We start from the raw sequence: 15,458 nt of genomic DNA, 5'->3' as shown, positions 1-15,458 counted from the left end.
GGAACCAAACTCTGCCATAAAAAAACCTTTGGTTTTCTTCTATTTTTGTTGTTCTGACTGAAACGACCAGAGACTGCACCTTCGTCAGTCCCAACAGCCTCTAGCTGGAGAGTTCATAACCAAAATAAAAGCATGGAGTGGCAAAGCACTATGTTACCCATTCTGCAGATGAGGAATTTTACCAAGCTTCATCTACTCAGATTTTCTTCCTGAATAAGATCTGCATTAGTAAAAGAGTTGTTTCTTCCCAGGATGAGTGTGCAGATTTTAATGTGTTTCTGGACTGTCATTTCCTATAATTCATCAAACTTCTCCTTTCTCTTGATGTTAATGATCAGTCTATGCTATTAAGCTATAAATTCAACATTTGAGAAAAATCCATCAACATCACTTGAGCATCCTTTTCATGCAAAAGTCATGAGCAAGAACTTAGAGAGATGAAACACTTCAGTATTCTGTGTGAAATCTGCTCTCCAGCTAAAGTACACACATTAAAAAAATGTTCCCTATGTATTAAGACTCAACCTGTCCAAGTAAATTTGGCAATTCTGTGAACTGTGCAATGAATCTCTATTCTGAGGCATAGCTTCAAAGAAAGATTGAGAACAGAAGCTGAAGATGTATTTAAGTAACTGTGTATCGTATTCATGATCTTCTTCATAATTGGTACACAAAGCCTCTTCTATCTCATCTTTAAAAACTGGGCATAGTTAAAAAGCATATTCAGCAGAATACCTCCTTGCAGGGGATAATTCTCCCTGAATTCTGCAAATTTCTACTCTTCACCTAGCATCCCATTTTTCTTCTGTAACACATAATTAACAGTGACAAAATTTTATTAAAACCATAGTAGTAAAGGATTCGGATACACAGTGACAACAGTGTAAATCATATCACTCACCCGCATGATCCATTATATTCAAATTTTCCTTGATTCAACTGCATTGCTAAATCTGTCAAGAGAGAAAAAAATTTACTATCTTTCCTTCTGAATAATGCAGATCATGAACAATCCTTTTTAGAAAAGGACTGTTTGTCCAGAATAATCAGCTTAAATAAAAATTAAATTTAATGCATATAAAACACACACATCTAAGAAATAAAAGGAAGCAATAGGAAAACTTCACATTTCTTCACAGTAATAAAAGCTTTATCAACCAAGCTGCAGTCTATTCTGTGCTTAGAAAACAGTCTCTCCCTGAATTGAAACAGACCTGATAGGCAGAGAAGCATTAGACTGTTGTCATGTTAAAGTGCCTAGGATGGGATTTCCATCATCTAACAGTTGGTATCTACAGTATAGAAGTCTTCATTTCTGCTAGTGATCTAGAATCACTTTGAATAACAGAGGCATACAGGCACTTTAACAGTGCAACTAAACTCAGCCTACGGCAGACATATAAAATATACCAGATGAGACATCCTAGAAGTATGTATTTCTCTACAATAACCATTGACAACTACCTCCGATGATGCTGTCTGTATCCTGACATCTTAAAGAAGGTGAGATGACTATCACACTGGTTTTCTATGGGCTTAATTGAATAAAATACCACACAAAGAAATCACAAAGATCACAGAAGCATTGCTTAGTTTCAATATTTAAAGCATCTGAATTTTATTCAATGCATTATTATGGCACGTGTATATAAAAACAGATAGTAAACACATAACAACCCCCCTCCCATCCAACCTTCTCCCAGACTTTGTAAAAAATAACATGTTTTCCTGCAGGTTTCCAATTACACTAGAATACAATACCCTTTTTTAACGATAACACAGGTATTCTCTTGCCCAACAGACTCCACCTTCAAAAAGGAACAAAATCTTTTCTGTATCTTCTCCATTACACAAAATACAAGTTTCTCATATGATCATAACAGTTATTATTCACTTTACTGGACAGCTTTAACTTGTATTTCCTCAATTATTCTTCAGCCTGACAGCACAGCTGGATCATAGAAGGCTAATACAGGAAAGTCGCTCACTTCCAATTATACAATTACCACTCTTATTTTGCAATATAAAGGGGCTGAGAATGACATGCAGTGGGCAGAGGCAGTGTTAGGAGCAGACTGAAGCTTGCATATCTGCTCCAACCTCCATATTGTGTCCAGTGGAGTGCTTTACAAGCAGTGTATTCCAGTACAGCTTTCTCTTGCTTCCTCAGCTAGTGAAATCAGTGCAAAGCTTTGCAGGACAGAACTCAGGGTATGATCATTAGCAGTGCCTGCAGTACCAAAGACACCGTTCGGGGGGGTGGGGGGGGAAGCAAGCACAAAAACATTATCACAGCTAGAAAAACAAAATGGAAAAACTGGTTTGTTACATATACGACTGAAAACATTCCTAGATTAATTAAAAAAACCCCAACCAACCAAACAAACAAACCAAACCCCTACCCTGTTAGTTATACTCACACCTTCACGGAACAGGAACAATACATCTCCTCTCAGTTTACACTGTGGAGAGGCATTTACATTCCCTGGCATCATTTTCTCAGCTGGGATTTCAGACCCCATTCTCTGATGCTGAACACACGACTCTCTAACACTTCACAATAACTGGTCTAGAAATGCATTTGGCACATAGTCATTACTTTTTACTATCTTAATTTGTACACTCCATCTTTACTTTGCAGACATGCACCCAACTGTGCTAAAGCTGTGTTTTGTGAAAACAGTGACTTCCCTGTAATTTACGCTTTTTATTAATAAAACTTTATCACTTATGTGAGTAGTTACAGTACTCTATTATTTTTCCATGAAAGGGGACTAAATTTTCCTTCTATGTATGGCATTTTTATTGCTCCTCGTCTTACGCTTCCATAATTCCACCCCACTGTATTATTTAGCCATATGTCTGTTTCCTCAAAAAATGCCAGAAGCAAATCCATGGCATCTGTTTGAGAGTTACTGCCCAAGCCATTCTTTAGGATTGAGGTTCACTGGTCGTTGCTGCCTACCTGGGGTCTGATAGTTCAGTGAGACCATCTGGCAGCCAGCGTTCCAGAAAATTTGAGGCATGTAATTACTGGAATCCACTCGGCCTCCCTTTGGGTATATCCGACTCATTTGTCGTTTATTGTAACTGTATAATTCATCAAGGAAAATGAAATAAAAACATCACAGAAACGTATGGTCATATCCTGGTATCTTCAATATTTCTTACGGTAATCTTACTATTTTTCATCCTGTGAGCTACTTTCCCTTTTCCTTTATGGACGTGGAACACTGTAAATCTAGAAAGATAAGCTTGTTGTTTATTTGTAGCATTAGTAGAGAAGTGGTATGAGGAGGTGAAAGGATACTTCACAAACTCAATGGCATGGGTCTTCAAATATCCTAGTCCAACTGATTCATTGAAAGAGGACATATTATGATGAATATTACGTTCTAGAAAGAAAAGACAAGACATTTTAAAACACTTCTGTAATGACAAATCAGAATTCAAAATCATGCACTATACATAATAGCAGGATATAGCAAATTCTGGTCTGTTTCCCCTTTATCTGTCACTCACAGGATTAAATTATACTGAAGAGAAATTTCATAATATTTCTGACTTGCTTTTTTCTTGCACTTCCTGGGAAATCAACAAAACTTTCATTTTTTGTTTAGGAGAAAATTGTTATTCAGAGCCTGGGTTGTGTGGCTAGATAAGGCAAAGTAACATGGTAAATGGTCTAGTGTGCAATATGAAAGCATCAGCTAACTGCTGACCACTGTGACAAATCACGCTCACCTTACTTTACAGAAAGATGAACTAAAAAAAGCACTTTAGTTGAAAGGGTGTATAGAATATAATCAACCTCAACAGCTTCATATTCTCCCAGTAATTTAGTGACTCCGTGTGGATGACCAATGGAATAACATGCTAACTTTACATTCAAGGAAACAGATATCTAAAAATATACTGATGATGGTCATTAAACTACAAAAGTCTTACGCCATTTCTAAACTCAGGAAATGTAGAGATTAAAAAAACTACCTAGAATAAGCAGACAAATACTTCTATGTCATTCAACCTTTTATGTTACCTTCTGCTACATCGAAACCTTGAAATTTTACAGGTTGAGCATAGTTGACCATTGTTGATAAATATGGATGTATATTGGTTGTGGCACCTACATATTTGTAAGATGCCATCCACGCTTGTTCATCTTCAACAGTTACTAAACCCTGAAAACACATTAAAAAGAATAATCGCTATTTGTGTGTGCAAACACTATTGTTGGAATTTTCAAATGTGATACAAAATTATACCCAAATCTGTGGAAAGTTAAAGAAAGTGCAAATTAATACAAGAAAAGTGGAAATTTAATGTCACAAATTAAGATTTATTTTCTTATTGATATATGCACCAAACACTCTCAATGTTACAGGATGCATGCAAGAGGACTGATGATAGAAAAACTCCTAAGCAGTGGGTAAATATTACATGATGTTAGTAGGATAACTTTGGGATAAAAGATAAATATTACAACAGACTGAACAATGGTGGGACACAATGATCTTTGTCAAATAAATTCCTATGAATTGTGATTTAATACACATTTTCTGATAGCAACTGCGGTGGGGTAATGCCTGCTTGGTACTGAGTAGAACTTTCTCAACATCAAAACACCAAAAGGTTCAATTGCTAATCTTTACAAATAAAAGCAGACCAAAATATAGGGATTGCAACCTTCATTGGAGAAACACACGTCACACAAGACCAACAAGAGAGACAGTACCAAGCTCATACTCCTAGCCACTTAAAGTGATAAAAATCTGAATCCATCATTCACATAAAGATGCACTATAACAGAACTTCAAAAGTTTTCTAAAAGTATCTCATCTGCTAGAAGCCCTCAACAGGAAGTGCTTCTCATGTGGATCTACACATCCAACTTTTTCCTTTCCCTAAACCAGTTTGAAACACATACTTTTCACTGAAAGAAAGGAAAGAAAAAGAAAGATCTCTGTCAATCTAAGCAAACTCTGCAAGGCTTACTGTTAATGGCATTTTTCCCACAAACATTTTTGCTTGTTCTCCAGTGCCCAGTTACCAAACTGGTGAACCATTACCAAAAAATCTAACATATTGTAGGCTGACAGTGAATTTCTGCAAGGAAGTACTAAGTCTTTTCAGAAATTACAGTTTTTTATTTTCAGAATGCAACCTGCGTTCGTCAGAAAGTTCTCCTTCGTTATTGTATCAGGAAATAGTCAATAACAGGAAGCACTGCAAAGCCCTTTCTCATGGAAGAAGAATGCAGTTCACAGAACCTACACTACTGCAACTCATTTAATCAGGAGATGGGAGAGTAAAGCAAATGTAAAACTACTCGCTCTTATTATGGGCATGTACCCCTATGTGCCGTATTGTGCGGACACATTTAAAAAAACAAATTCCATTTGAAGTGAAACAATTTATGCCTTGATATGATAAGACAATTATAGTCACAAGGAACATCATTTTCTGACTGCACAGAATAGCTGAGTTATCAGAATGAGTCCAGGTACACATTGTTTTATGTGCATTTTAGACTGAATTAAACTTCCAGTGGCCCATGAAATCAAACTGATACTATATTTTAATGCTGATCACCAGGGCTCAATCCAACTGCTTTTCAGGAATCCACATATTGAGGGTTCACAGATCTCTTCCCTAAATAAGCCAAATGGTACATCCCTTTAATAGTAAAATACAGACATTGTTACTAAGTCAATACTTGTTAACAGAGTTTTGAACAAATTAAGACCAAATTTCTTCAAAGGAACTAGTCCTTTTCAGTGTCTTCATTTTTGGAAGGCCAATAATTCAGGAAGAACTGACCAACCCTCTTCTAAAACCCAGGCTCTTTCAATGTGCTTCTTGCTGACTGCTGAGAATTGCTAATCGTAGTTTACTACCTTGATCCATAAACGTCTAGGTAATGAATCACAGTGAAAAGGAAGTCAAAGGGGATTATGCATTCCTTAGTGCCAAGGCAATAGTACCCTGCAGACTATAGCTGTATGACTGCATTACTGACAAGCTAGCTCTAAGACAATCTACTGGTCATTGATTTTATCTTTTTTACTTGCAGACCCATAATTTTTATAGTAAATGAGCTATACCCTTTGCAGTGTTCATGATTTTAAAACTATGAATTAGAAAGGGTAAAGGATGAATGTCTCTTAAAGCCTACTGAAACAAAGGAATAGTTACAACAGCACACGACCCTTTTAGGGGCTAGAGAAAACAATGGGAGAAAGTTGATGTCTCTACATTATTTACACCTCCCACCCCTCAAGAAAAGAAGCAGAACCCACTTAGAAAACAACACAGACTGAAACAAAGTGTGGTTAGGAACAGGAGCAGCTTTAATGAGAGAAGAGGAGGAGGAGGAGGAGGAGAGCAGAAGGAGGTGGGAAGAGTCTTACAGAAGGGATTCCTGGGAGAAGATAAATGCAGAAGTCCCAAGGGAAAGCAAAAGGAAGAAAAAGAGAGAGGAAAACAAAGTGCAGTCAGGGTAAGGGAAGAGGAAAAAAAAAGAAGCAGGGATGATACATCTCAACACCATTCAAAGAACTGCTGTTTCCCAGTGCATGACATTTGAGACTGAGATCAGACACTTCTAAGCAGGTAAAAGTCATGCACTCCTGTCTGTCCCCAAATTTTCTGACAGCCCTAACCCCAGTATAAAAGTACAGCAGAAGAAACCCTAGATGACAAAAGGAGGTAGAGTCACTTTCAAAAATACTCCGTAGGTGCAGTGAAACTGAGCATAAAATTGTTAAACCACTAAGAATGCATGGTAAGAAATATGTATGTTATATATAAAGTAATAAAATAAACTACATAACATCCTATGTGTCACCTTTTTATTGTTTTCTTGCTCAGAATCTTCAACAGCCTAAGGGAAAAAAATATATATACATTACCCAAAGAAGAAGCAATAGGAAACACTCAAAGTAAGGAAAAAAAAAATCCTCAAAAAGTTAATGCGTTCAGAAAAAGCATACCCTTTTCCACCTTCCTGTGTGGCTCATCTGTCCCATACACTCACAAAAATTTGCAGTTTATTTCAAATTTGGGTATACAAGATATGAAATTCCAACAGCTAGATAGCAATGGGAATAGGAGGGGGGATGCCAGACAGTTAAGCCCAAACTAGTGCTATCACTAGATGCTGGGGACACAAAGTTTCAGAGAAGAAAGAAAGAGTGACACACCCAGACAACACAAAAGATCATCTGATCCGGATACACAAACTGCCCAGGCTCTGAAAACTTAAGGGTTAAGACTGCTGTAAACTGTGCTTTCAATGTCCACATTTGGAAAAGGCCTATCTCAAGATGTTATACGCAATGGGACAGTCTGCTGTCTATCTTCAATTACAAGTTGCCACTACTGAGAATCTTAGACAGATAGATGTTGACTTGGCACTAAATGTACATTCCTAAAGATCGAGTCACTGATCAGCAAAGCAGCAGAGAAGTTACCCAAGGGCATATGCTGAGGATGAGTGACTAATCTGAACCAACCTCCCCCCCCCCAACCAAACCAAACCAAACCAAAAAACACCAAACCCCAAAACACTCAGGTAGTTAAGGAGCAGCTGACTTAGTAAGGGAAACCAGCCCTAGAGCAAAGAAGTTAAACAATACTTCAGTGGGAGGATTCATAGAAGTCCTGAAGAAGCAAAGATGTTGACTTGAAGAGAGACCAAGAAGGCAGGTCTGATGTCTCAGTGATAACTGCTAGAGACATACTGCCCAAGGGCAATCTGTGCTATGAAGGATTTTCCATACCTATACTTCTATCTGGAGTAAGATCCAAAAGTAGCCAGGCAGGAGAAAAGTGGCCAAAATACTTGAATGACAGAGGAGCATGATCTGATAAGGTACCTTAGCACTCACATATATTTTGGGGTTTTTTTTCCTATAGCAAGCAACAATAACGCCTTCAGTGCCAGAGCAGGCTTAGTTTTGAATTCCAATATTCTGTATCTAACTACTGTCAAGTAATATTCAAGTTACTGAGCACAGACTGATAAACTGTACTAAATCAGGTATGAGTGGAATAAAGGGGACTCTTACCCTGTCTGCCAGCTGGCTCTCTGGTATAGCCCCACTGCCATACCACCCCACTGGGGAATGATTGTCCTATTTTGCCTTCACTGCTGTAGGTAGAAGGGAGAATCTACCCTAAGAGTTAATAACAAATGACCAAGGGAATCCCTGTAATGAAGACACAGGATGCAACCTTGCAAAAAACCACTGTTGAGCGAGGAAGCTGATATTCGACCTCATATTAGGGCTCTGCAACTGAGATGCAAAGTAAAATACCAGAGGCAGGAGCAGAAAACTGCTTGCTGCCTTTAATTAGTATTTTTTATCAAATCCTCCACTTGTATACTGTTTTCCTACATACTGATTCTGTTTCCTCAATGAGTATTCTACCTGAACAAGCAGAGAGTATTTTGGCTACAAAATTTTGTCTTCTTATGAGCCTAAAGGTTAGGAATCTGGTGAAGATCTCGGGTTTGATTCTTCTGACATGTGCTGTGATGCTTCCCCAAAACAGAGTGTCTTTTACACCTACCTCCACGGAAAGCTTCCAAAGAAATATATATAAGAAGCAATCCCACCTTTTTGACGCTGATGGCAACAGCTTCTTTTTGACTGTAATCATCTACAGTAAGGTCACTTCCAAATTTGTACTCTGGATGAGCTTCTTCTTCCTGGTCAGCTGCACAGAAAAGAAAAAGGATCAGTGCAAAAACAAGCAACTGCTGGTTCTGTGTGAGACATGAGGCATTTTTTAAAAACAGAAATAAAATCCAGGGTATTAGATTCCCAAGCATTAGTAGTAAATTACAGCTAAGGCCTGAGATTCTTACAGCTTTGACAAGGTTAGTAAGAGAAATTTTATTTACTGTATTTTTGAAGGAATCAGTAATTTGCTTAGCAAAAGTGTAAAAAAAAAAAAACCCCAATAGACTTGGGGAATAACAAGAAATGATGACAGAGTTCTTTAAATAAAGATGTAAAAAGCTGCTGGTGTCCAAGTTTCTCATGTGCATTGTTAGAGTTTCCTTATGTGCCCCTACTATAGATAATCATTTTCATTTGCTTTTAAGGTGATTTTCCGTTAGAACCTAGTGTACTCAGAAGAAGCTAAAAAGGCCTCTTACAGACACGAAACCATTAATCACATTATTCATATGGATTTAATCAATAATTTTAGAAAATACTTATTTGAGCCTCTTGGTAGTCTAGCACATAATTAATAACAGCACAATAAGAACACTATTAGAAATAAGCATTCCAATGGAAATCGGCCTGCAAAACAACAGAATCTCCTCTGTGGTCCTTGATCACCTGAAGAAAGATACTGAGAGGCCTTGCCAAAAAAACGTTGTACTTCAGTCTTTTTTAGCATAGCAAGTACAGATACCAAGATTTGGATCACAAAGAGTATCTTTCATGAGGACCTCTACTGACTGCAACAGCAGTGGCTTTGTACTAGTGAAAAAAACAAACAAACAAAAAAACCCCCAAAAAACAAACCACAAAACAAAACCAAAAAAACAAAACAAGCAAAGGACCAAGGCATAGGCTAAAGTTGGGTCATTCCGCATGACATCGGTCACAGGCCAGTACCTTGGTTCAGACAACTGCAGGCAATGCATGATTTACCTCTTCTGAGGGTGGACATTTAAAACAGACAAGGTGAATGTCTGTTTTTCTCTGTTGGCCATAAACACATTCCACATCACTGGCTCAGAGCTAGATGTTTATGCTGAAGATATCTGAAGTTTGGCAGAAAAAATCCTATCCCTCATTTTATCCTTATAAAGTATAATGCAATAATCCAATCTGATGTTGACACAAGTATTAAAAATAGTGACAAAATCTGTTTTCAAAGCAAAGATCACAGCTTCCCAGTCTCTCACACACACACATATACACACAGTGAAAATCTGACTTGGTTGCTGCTCCAGTATGACTTCTGAACAGTAAGTGGAAGTTAAAAATTACCACTAGTACCACCAGCTGAACTCATGTTCCTACCACAGCCTGCCACAGAGCCAGGAGCAGCTATGGTATGTATCTGAGATGAGATGGTAAGGCTGGAGGTCTGTGGGTAACATGCTCGTGCCAGTCTACTGATTTACCACAGGCAATGTTTGAGAGCCCTCCTCTATGAAATCCTCACCACTTTCTATTTCTTCTTCATTATCATCCTCTAGGATATTTACAGGAGCAGAAGTTTCCCCAGCCTCCATCATCTTTTTCAGAGCATCAAGCTGTTCTGTTAGTAAGAAAAATAAAAATGAGTTAGTCATGACATGAACAGTTTGTAGCACAAAGAAATACATGGGAACAATCATAAATGATTCTCTGACCCCAAGAGCTACTTTTATTTAATGGGTTCTCTAAGTTTTCAGTTAGCAATAAAATTTTACAGAGTAAGAGCATCATTAGACATACACTGTTGTTAGATCTGAAAAGCGGTCAGTAAGGGCTGTATCCAAAGCTCACTGAAGTTAAGAAAAACATTTCCATAGACTTCAAATGTCTTTGGAGCAAGCATATTACTTCTTCAAAGAATAGACAGCTATCTCTCTGGTGCTTGATTTATGCAAATGGCGGCAAAGTGCTTGGATTTTCAACTGTGTTCCCATGTGCATTTCAGTTACACAGTATGAACACAATCATGTATGACTGAAGTCAGTGGAAGGTCTGCATGCTTATCTTTGAATGGAGAAGGACCAGTGTTTATCACTACAGCCATACTGGAAACTAACATAGCAACATTATTATTACTGAAAGAAGATAAATATCAGAACTGGCAACAATAGCAAGAGCAGCAATTTGAAATTCCATTTCATTTTATGCTTATCCTGGAAAAACACAGCAATGCAAACATACCAGAGTAGGCACAATTTACAAGGGATTTTATCTGCATTATGTTTTAGCTCAACAAGCAATCTGATGAAAGTCCCAGGATTACATTTCTAGGTCTATCTACACCTGTGCTGCATGCTGATATCAAGGCCTAGGCTCTGGCACTCATATGAAACACAAGGGCAAACAAAGTGTCATTTACGTATAATTCATATTCTTCCAACACTAAAGTACAAGCAATTTGGAAACTTTAATAACAAAGTTTATTTGTATCTATCTGGACTTTTGTTTAATTTAATACTTGACAAGCTTTACTTACTTTTTTCTACCTCAGGTTTCAACCTTTTATTCTTTATGAGAATCTTTCTTCTGAGGTCATTAGGTGAAGGTAAGGCTTTACCTGGATCAAGCTGTAAAATAATTTCAAGAAAAGGCTTAATAACACCTATTTGGCCTCTTTGTATCCTTATTTGGGATTTTGACTTTAGGGAAGCAATGGTAAGGGGCAGTGAACAAGCAGTGCCACCTCAGGCACAACCCTGGGAGGTAGCATGACTGCAGTTACGTTGTCTCCTCTGCTTCTTCCCTGTCCCATGGGAAAGCTGTGCTCAGGTAAATGTTGCTAGCTGAGGCCAGCACACTGGCCTACGTCATCCTCAGCTGCACTGGTCTAAACTCTCTCCTGCCTAGCGGTGGGCATGGATGTGACCTGCAACTCTTCCTAAGAGGATTTCCTACTTTCCCTCTCTCCCTGTGGTTCACACACAATCCAAGTTACAGTTTAGCCCATTATCATTTGATCTTGAAATAAGTCACCTTTTATGGTTCCTTCAAGCTGTAATAATGCAAGTGAGGCAGCCCACACATACTTACAGAGCAGAAATGGGCTGGTACTGGCAAATGGAAAACTACTCAGTCCTTAGCTAGGTAATGAGGACTATTTTTGCCGGTAGGACTACAGGGTCACATATTCCGTATTCGTGAAAGACAAATGGCAAGTTTCACATACACAAGGAATTACTACTAAAAGGTTTGTTCCAGTTTGGGGAAGGAGAAAAAATATTATTGAGAAAAGACGAAGTCCAAAATCCTCAGATTTAAGCACTATCACATCATTGAGGCTAAGAAACAGAGATTTGGGTACAGTAATTAGCACCCTCTCCACCTCAGGCTTGCTAAGATTTTATGCAGGGAGTTGTTGGTATAATGGACTGCGGTTTCCAGTGAACCATAAGCGATACAGGAGAAGATGATACTTCCAGGACTAGTAAAAATTCTTAGAAGAAACATTCAGATATTCTTATCCTTAAACCCAACTCTGAGCTATGCAAGAAGCAGCATTCTAGATGAAGAAACAAAAGAACAAAGCACCATGACTCAAAACCAAATAAAAGCAGCGGAAGTGACAAATAACAACTGAGCAAAAAAACCCGAATCAACCCAAACCGACCCCCCACAAGAATGGGTGCAAACCTCCTTGCAGGAGGGTAATGATTATCCACAACCACCAGGCTAGCTCAGTCATAGGAGTTTCAGCATGTTGGATGAAAAGAAAACACAATTGTTCTGAGAGTGCTTGGGTTGTAATTCCACTAGGTGTCAGTGCCGCAGAGCTCATTTATCCCCAGACTTCCAGAATGCCAGTCTGCATCCCCAAGCAAGGGCATAGTTGGATGCCCATTTGGACAAATATTTGCTTTTACTTAAAACCAAATCTGCTTCAACCAATGCCATGTCTCTCAAGTCTGCCCTCCTTAGTCAACTAGTAGAGGTACCAGAAACCAAGCACTCGTAAAACACGCATTTCAAGCTCCTCCTGCCATCTCTGCAACATTTGCTTTGTGAGCAGCTGCAGACTGAATTCACCCATGAGGAGGAATGGACACAAAATGCAGAAGGCTCAGTAGTGCTACAGCCTACAGGTAGCTGAGGCTAAATACTGGGCCCTGAGGTAGCAGCATGGCAGCCTTTGGCCAGCTGTTTTAGGCTTCCCTGCAAGCTGCTGGAAGCTGTCATTTGTGAGGAAATGTGGTGCTACATACATTACAGAGGAACACTACAGATGTAGTTCTCTGCGATCCACTTTTCAGGACAACAGCCTGATATTCACCAAGCCTTGTGTGTTGCTGTCCCTGCAACATGCAAGGAAAGCCAAGAAAAGCACAGCTCTAGAGATGGTAATGCCAGGAGCCCCCTTTGCCAGGGTCACATAGACAGGAGCTGACTGGTAAGGCAGAGTCCTCTGCTGTGGTCCCCCACAGCACTAAAGAGCATCTGCAGGTTTTGGGTGGCTGCTGGCACACAGTGAGTGCATTGCTCAGGAGAGTAAGGAAGGCCTAGAGAAGTAGCTGCAAGCACTGGGTAACAAGCTATTGAAGTCTCAAATATTGTGTTTGTGAAGGAGTGTCTGTTATTATCTCCTACCATGTAGGAGAGTAAAGTGCATGCAGATTATAGTGCCCTTGATAGTCCAAATGAGACTGCAGGGAACTCTTCACGCTTAATTTAATTCTTAATGCAGTAGAGGAGGCCACCTAGACTGCAGGATCTGGAGCATGAAGCATGCAAAGTGCAGCTGAAAGCTGAAAGAAGAGGTTTCCTCAGCTGAGACCATGCAATTTATAATTAATTGGTTTTCAACAGTGACTGGCAATTTCAGAGTTACATATGACCTGCAAATACAATGTATGTGGTGTATTTTATGTAGGTGCTGACATTACGTCACACATCAAGGGGATGGATTTCCCCAGGCTGCTTGCCAGAGCCCTGCACAGAAGAGATTAAACAAATCAGATACGGACAAGTTTGTACCAAAAAGCAAAGACACCCAAAATCACTAGTCATTTTTGAAAGCACAGGACTGGCAGTGAACAGCACTATAGGTGATATGATCCCAGTTTATCATCTGTTTTAAATATAGCTAATACAAAAAAATAAAAAGACTGACAGAATATAACATACTGGATGTGTTTCTAGAGGCTGCTTCAACAGGAGATCGCCAAAAAGATCTTCACAGTATTTTGACATCTTATACTGTTGATATTTGCTGGAAAAGATGATGTTGGTTATTTTTTAAACATAAAAAAGATATCACTATTACTCAGCAAAACAGAATAATACTAAGTAATGTAGACAACCCAAATGATATACTGCCCACTTTCTCTCAACTGAGAAGTATCGCTTTACTGTAATTATACTGTCAATAAAAGTCTATTATCTGACATAGATGAATTTAATAAGACCAAAAAAGTAGATTAACTGAATCCCACACAGCTAATGGAATATCCAAATATATTTCACAGCTTTACCACATATAAAAATATTGCTATTACTAAGCTAGATAAAGATTGACTAGTATATTAAAGTACAGTCTCTTCCAAGTGACATTCAGTATACCTGTGTACCCCTACACAATTTTCAAGTACACTCAAATTATAGTAATAATAATCAAAATATAGTTTTGAGCTGTATCATCTCTCTCATACTTTGCACTATTAAAAAAAAGGGGGGGGGGCACCATATACCTGCAGTGATTTTCAAATGAAAGAATGACAGGATACTCTGATGTAACAAATGCTGTTTCCTTAATGGCTTGAATTACATCCTATAAAAAAAATGCAATAGGATTCAAATTAGAACAGATCAAATTACAATCATAATGAAAGAGATTTATTTGTTCTCCACCCCACCCTGAGAAACACAGAGCTGAGTCTCAAATGTGCCAAGTGAAGCCAGAACTAGAACAAACTGTATGCTCATTCTTCTCTGTTCCCCCGCAACAAGCTGGATTCAGTGCACAACAGGTACCTCACTGCACGTGCAGCAGCGATGGCAGCTTCACGAACCCATCAATGCTACCCGTGGATCTGCTGCCATCTTCTCTTACCAGGGAGAATTGCTACTCCCAGAATAACTCCTGCATCTTCAGGCTTTTCCCACAGCTAAGGAACTTCTCAGACAATGGAGAAGATATTTATTCTGTGGTACAGAGCCACAGAATGTGAAAATATGGGGCAAAAGAAGGAAGCATACTTTCTACAGTTTCTGTGGAAAGGCAGATGTAACACAGGGGGTGTATGATGCGAGTCAGAAATAAGCCTTAAGATCTGGGAACAAGAAACTGTGCCTATGTGATTTGTCAGTCTGTCACAAGGGAGCAGCATCTGGGTACTGAGGAAGGGAGGATGCCCTGCACGGATTCTTGCCTGGGGGTTCTACTGGGGCTTACTGCCAGGTGTAGAGGTCAGGCATTTACCTTGAAAAGAATGTCTGTACACATTGCTTTTCCATGCGTTATTATTGGTTCTTGGTCTTCACCTTTGCCATCCCAACAGTCCAGCTCAACACACCTAAAGACCCAAGAAAAATGATGTCAGCTTCCTTAGTGTTTCAGTACAGGCGAGCTACTTGGGACACATTCTGAGCAGTGATGTTCAGAGCAGTACGTTACAAAGCAGTTTGGGGCATTACACAATTCCTTTTAAGCTGCACGTGTAATTTCAGACTGCTTTTATAACTTTTTTTCTTTATAACTTTTATAACTTATACTACTTTAAATATGGTATGTGTGGGTCA

General features: G+C 38.9%; 1 protein-coding gene across 8 annotated transcripts in view; it reads right to left on the bottom strand.

The window, feature by feature from the left end:
- The window catches only part of PLCB4 (phospholipase C beta 4), a 218,145-nt gene that overhangs the window by 48,292 nt on the left and 154,395 nt on the right, over positions 1-15,458 (bottom strand). For 6 of the 8 annotated variants that reach the window (XR_008234723.1, XM_052784069.1, XM_052784070.1 and 3 more), the window contains 11 exons: positions 15,139-15,232; positions 14,408-14,487; positions 13,845-13,929; positions 11,203-11,293; positions 10,192-10,287; positions 8,621-8,721; positions 6,848-6,883; positions 4,040-4,181; positions 3,311-3,395; positions 2,966-3,090; positions 902-953 (listed from right to left, as the gene is read on the bottom strand). Coding sequence is in view for 7 of the 8 variants with exons in the window: in XM_052784069.1 (XP_052640029.1) it covers positions 902-953; positions 2,966-3,090; positions 3,311-3,395; positions 4,040-4,181; positions 6,848-6,883; positions 8,621-8,721; positions 10,192-10,287; positions 11,203-11,293; positions 13,845-13,929; positions 14,408-14,487; positions 15,139-15,232 (987 nt within the window). In the remaining variant the exon portion in view is untranslated. The remainder of the gene's footprint in view (positions 1-901; positions 954-2,965; positions 3,091-3,310; positions 3,396-4,039; positions 4,182-6,847; positions 6,884-8,620; positions 8,722-10,191; positions 10,288-11,202; positions 11,294-13,844; positions 13,930-14,407; positions 14,488-15,138; positions 15,233-15,458) is intronic. The other 2 variants (XM_052784072.1, XM_052784074.1) reach the window with 1 other exon arrangement.

This window comes from Harpia harpyja, chromosome 4 (assembly GCF_026419915.1).
Source record: "Harpia harpyja isolate bHarHar1 chromosome 4, bHarHar1 primary haplotype, whole genome shotgun sequence".
Taxonomy (NCBI): domain Eukaryota; kingdom Metazoa; phylum Chordata; class Aves; order Accipitriformes; family Accipitridae; genus Harpia; species Harpia harpyja.
Note: the sequence above shows the minus strand (reverse complement) of the source record. Positions and strands in the feature narration are given on the sequence as shown.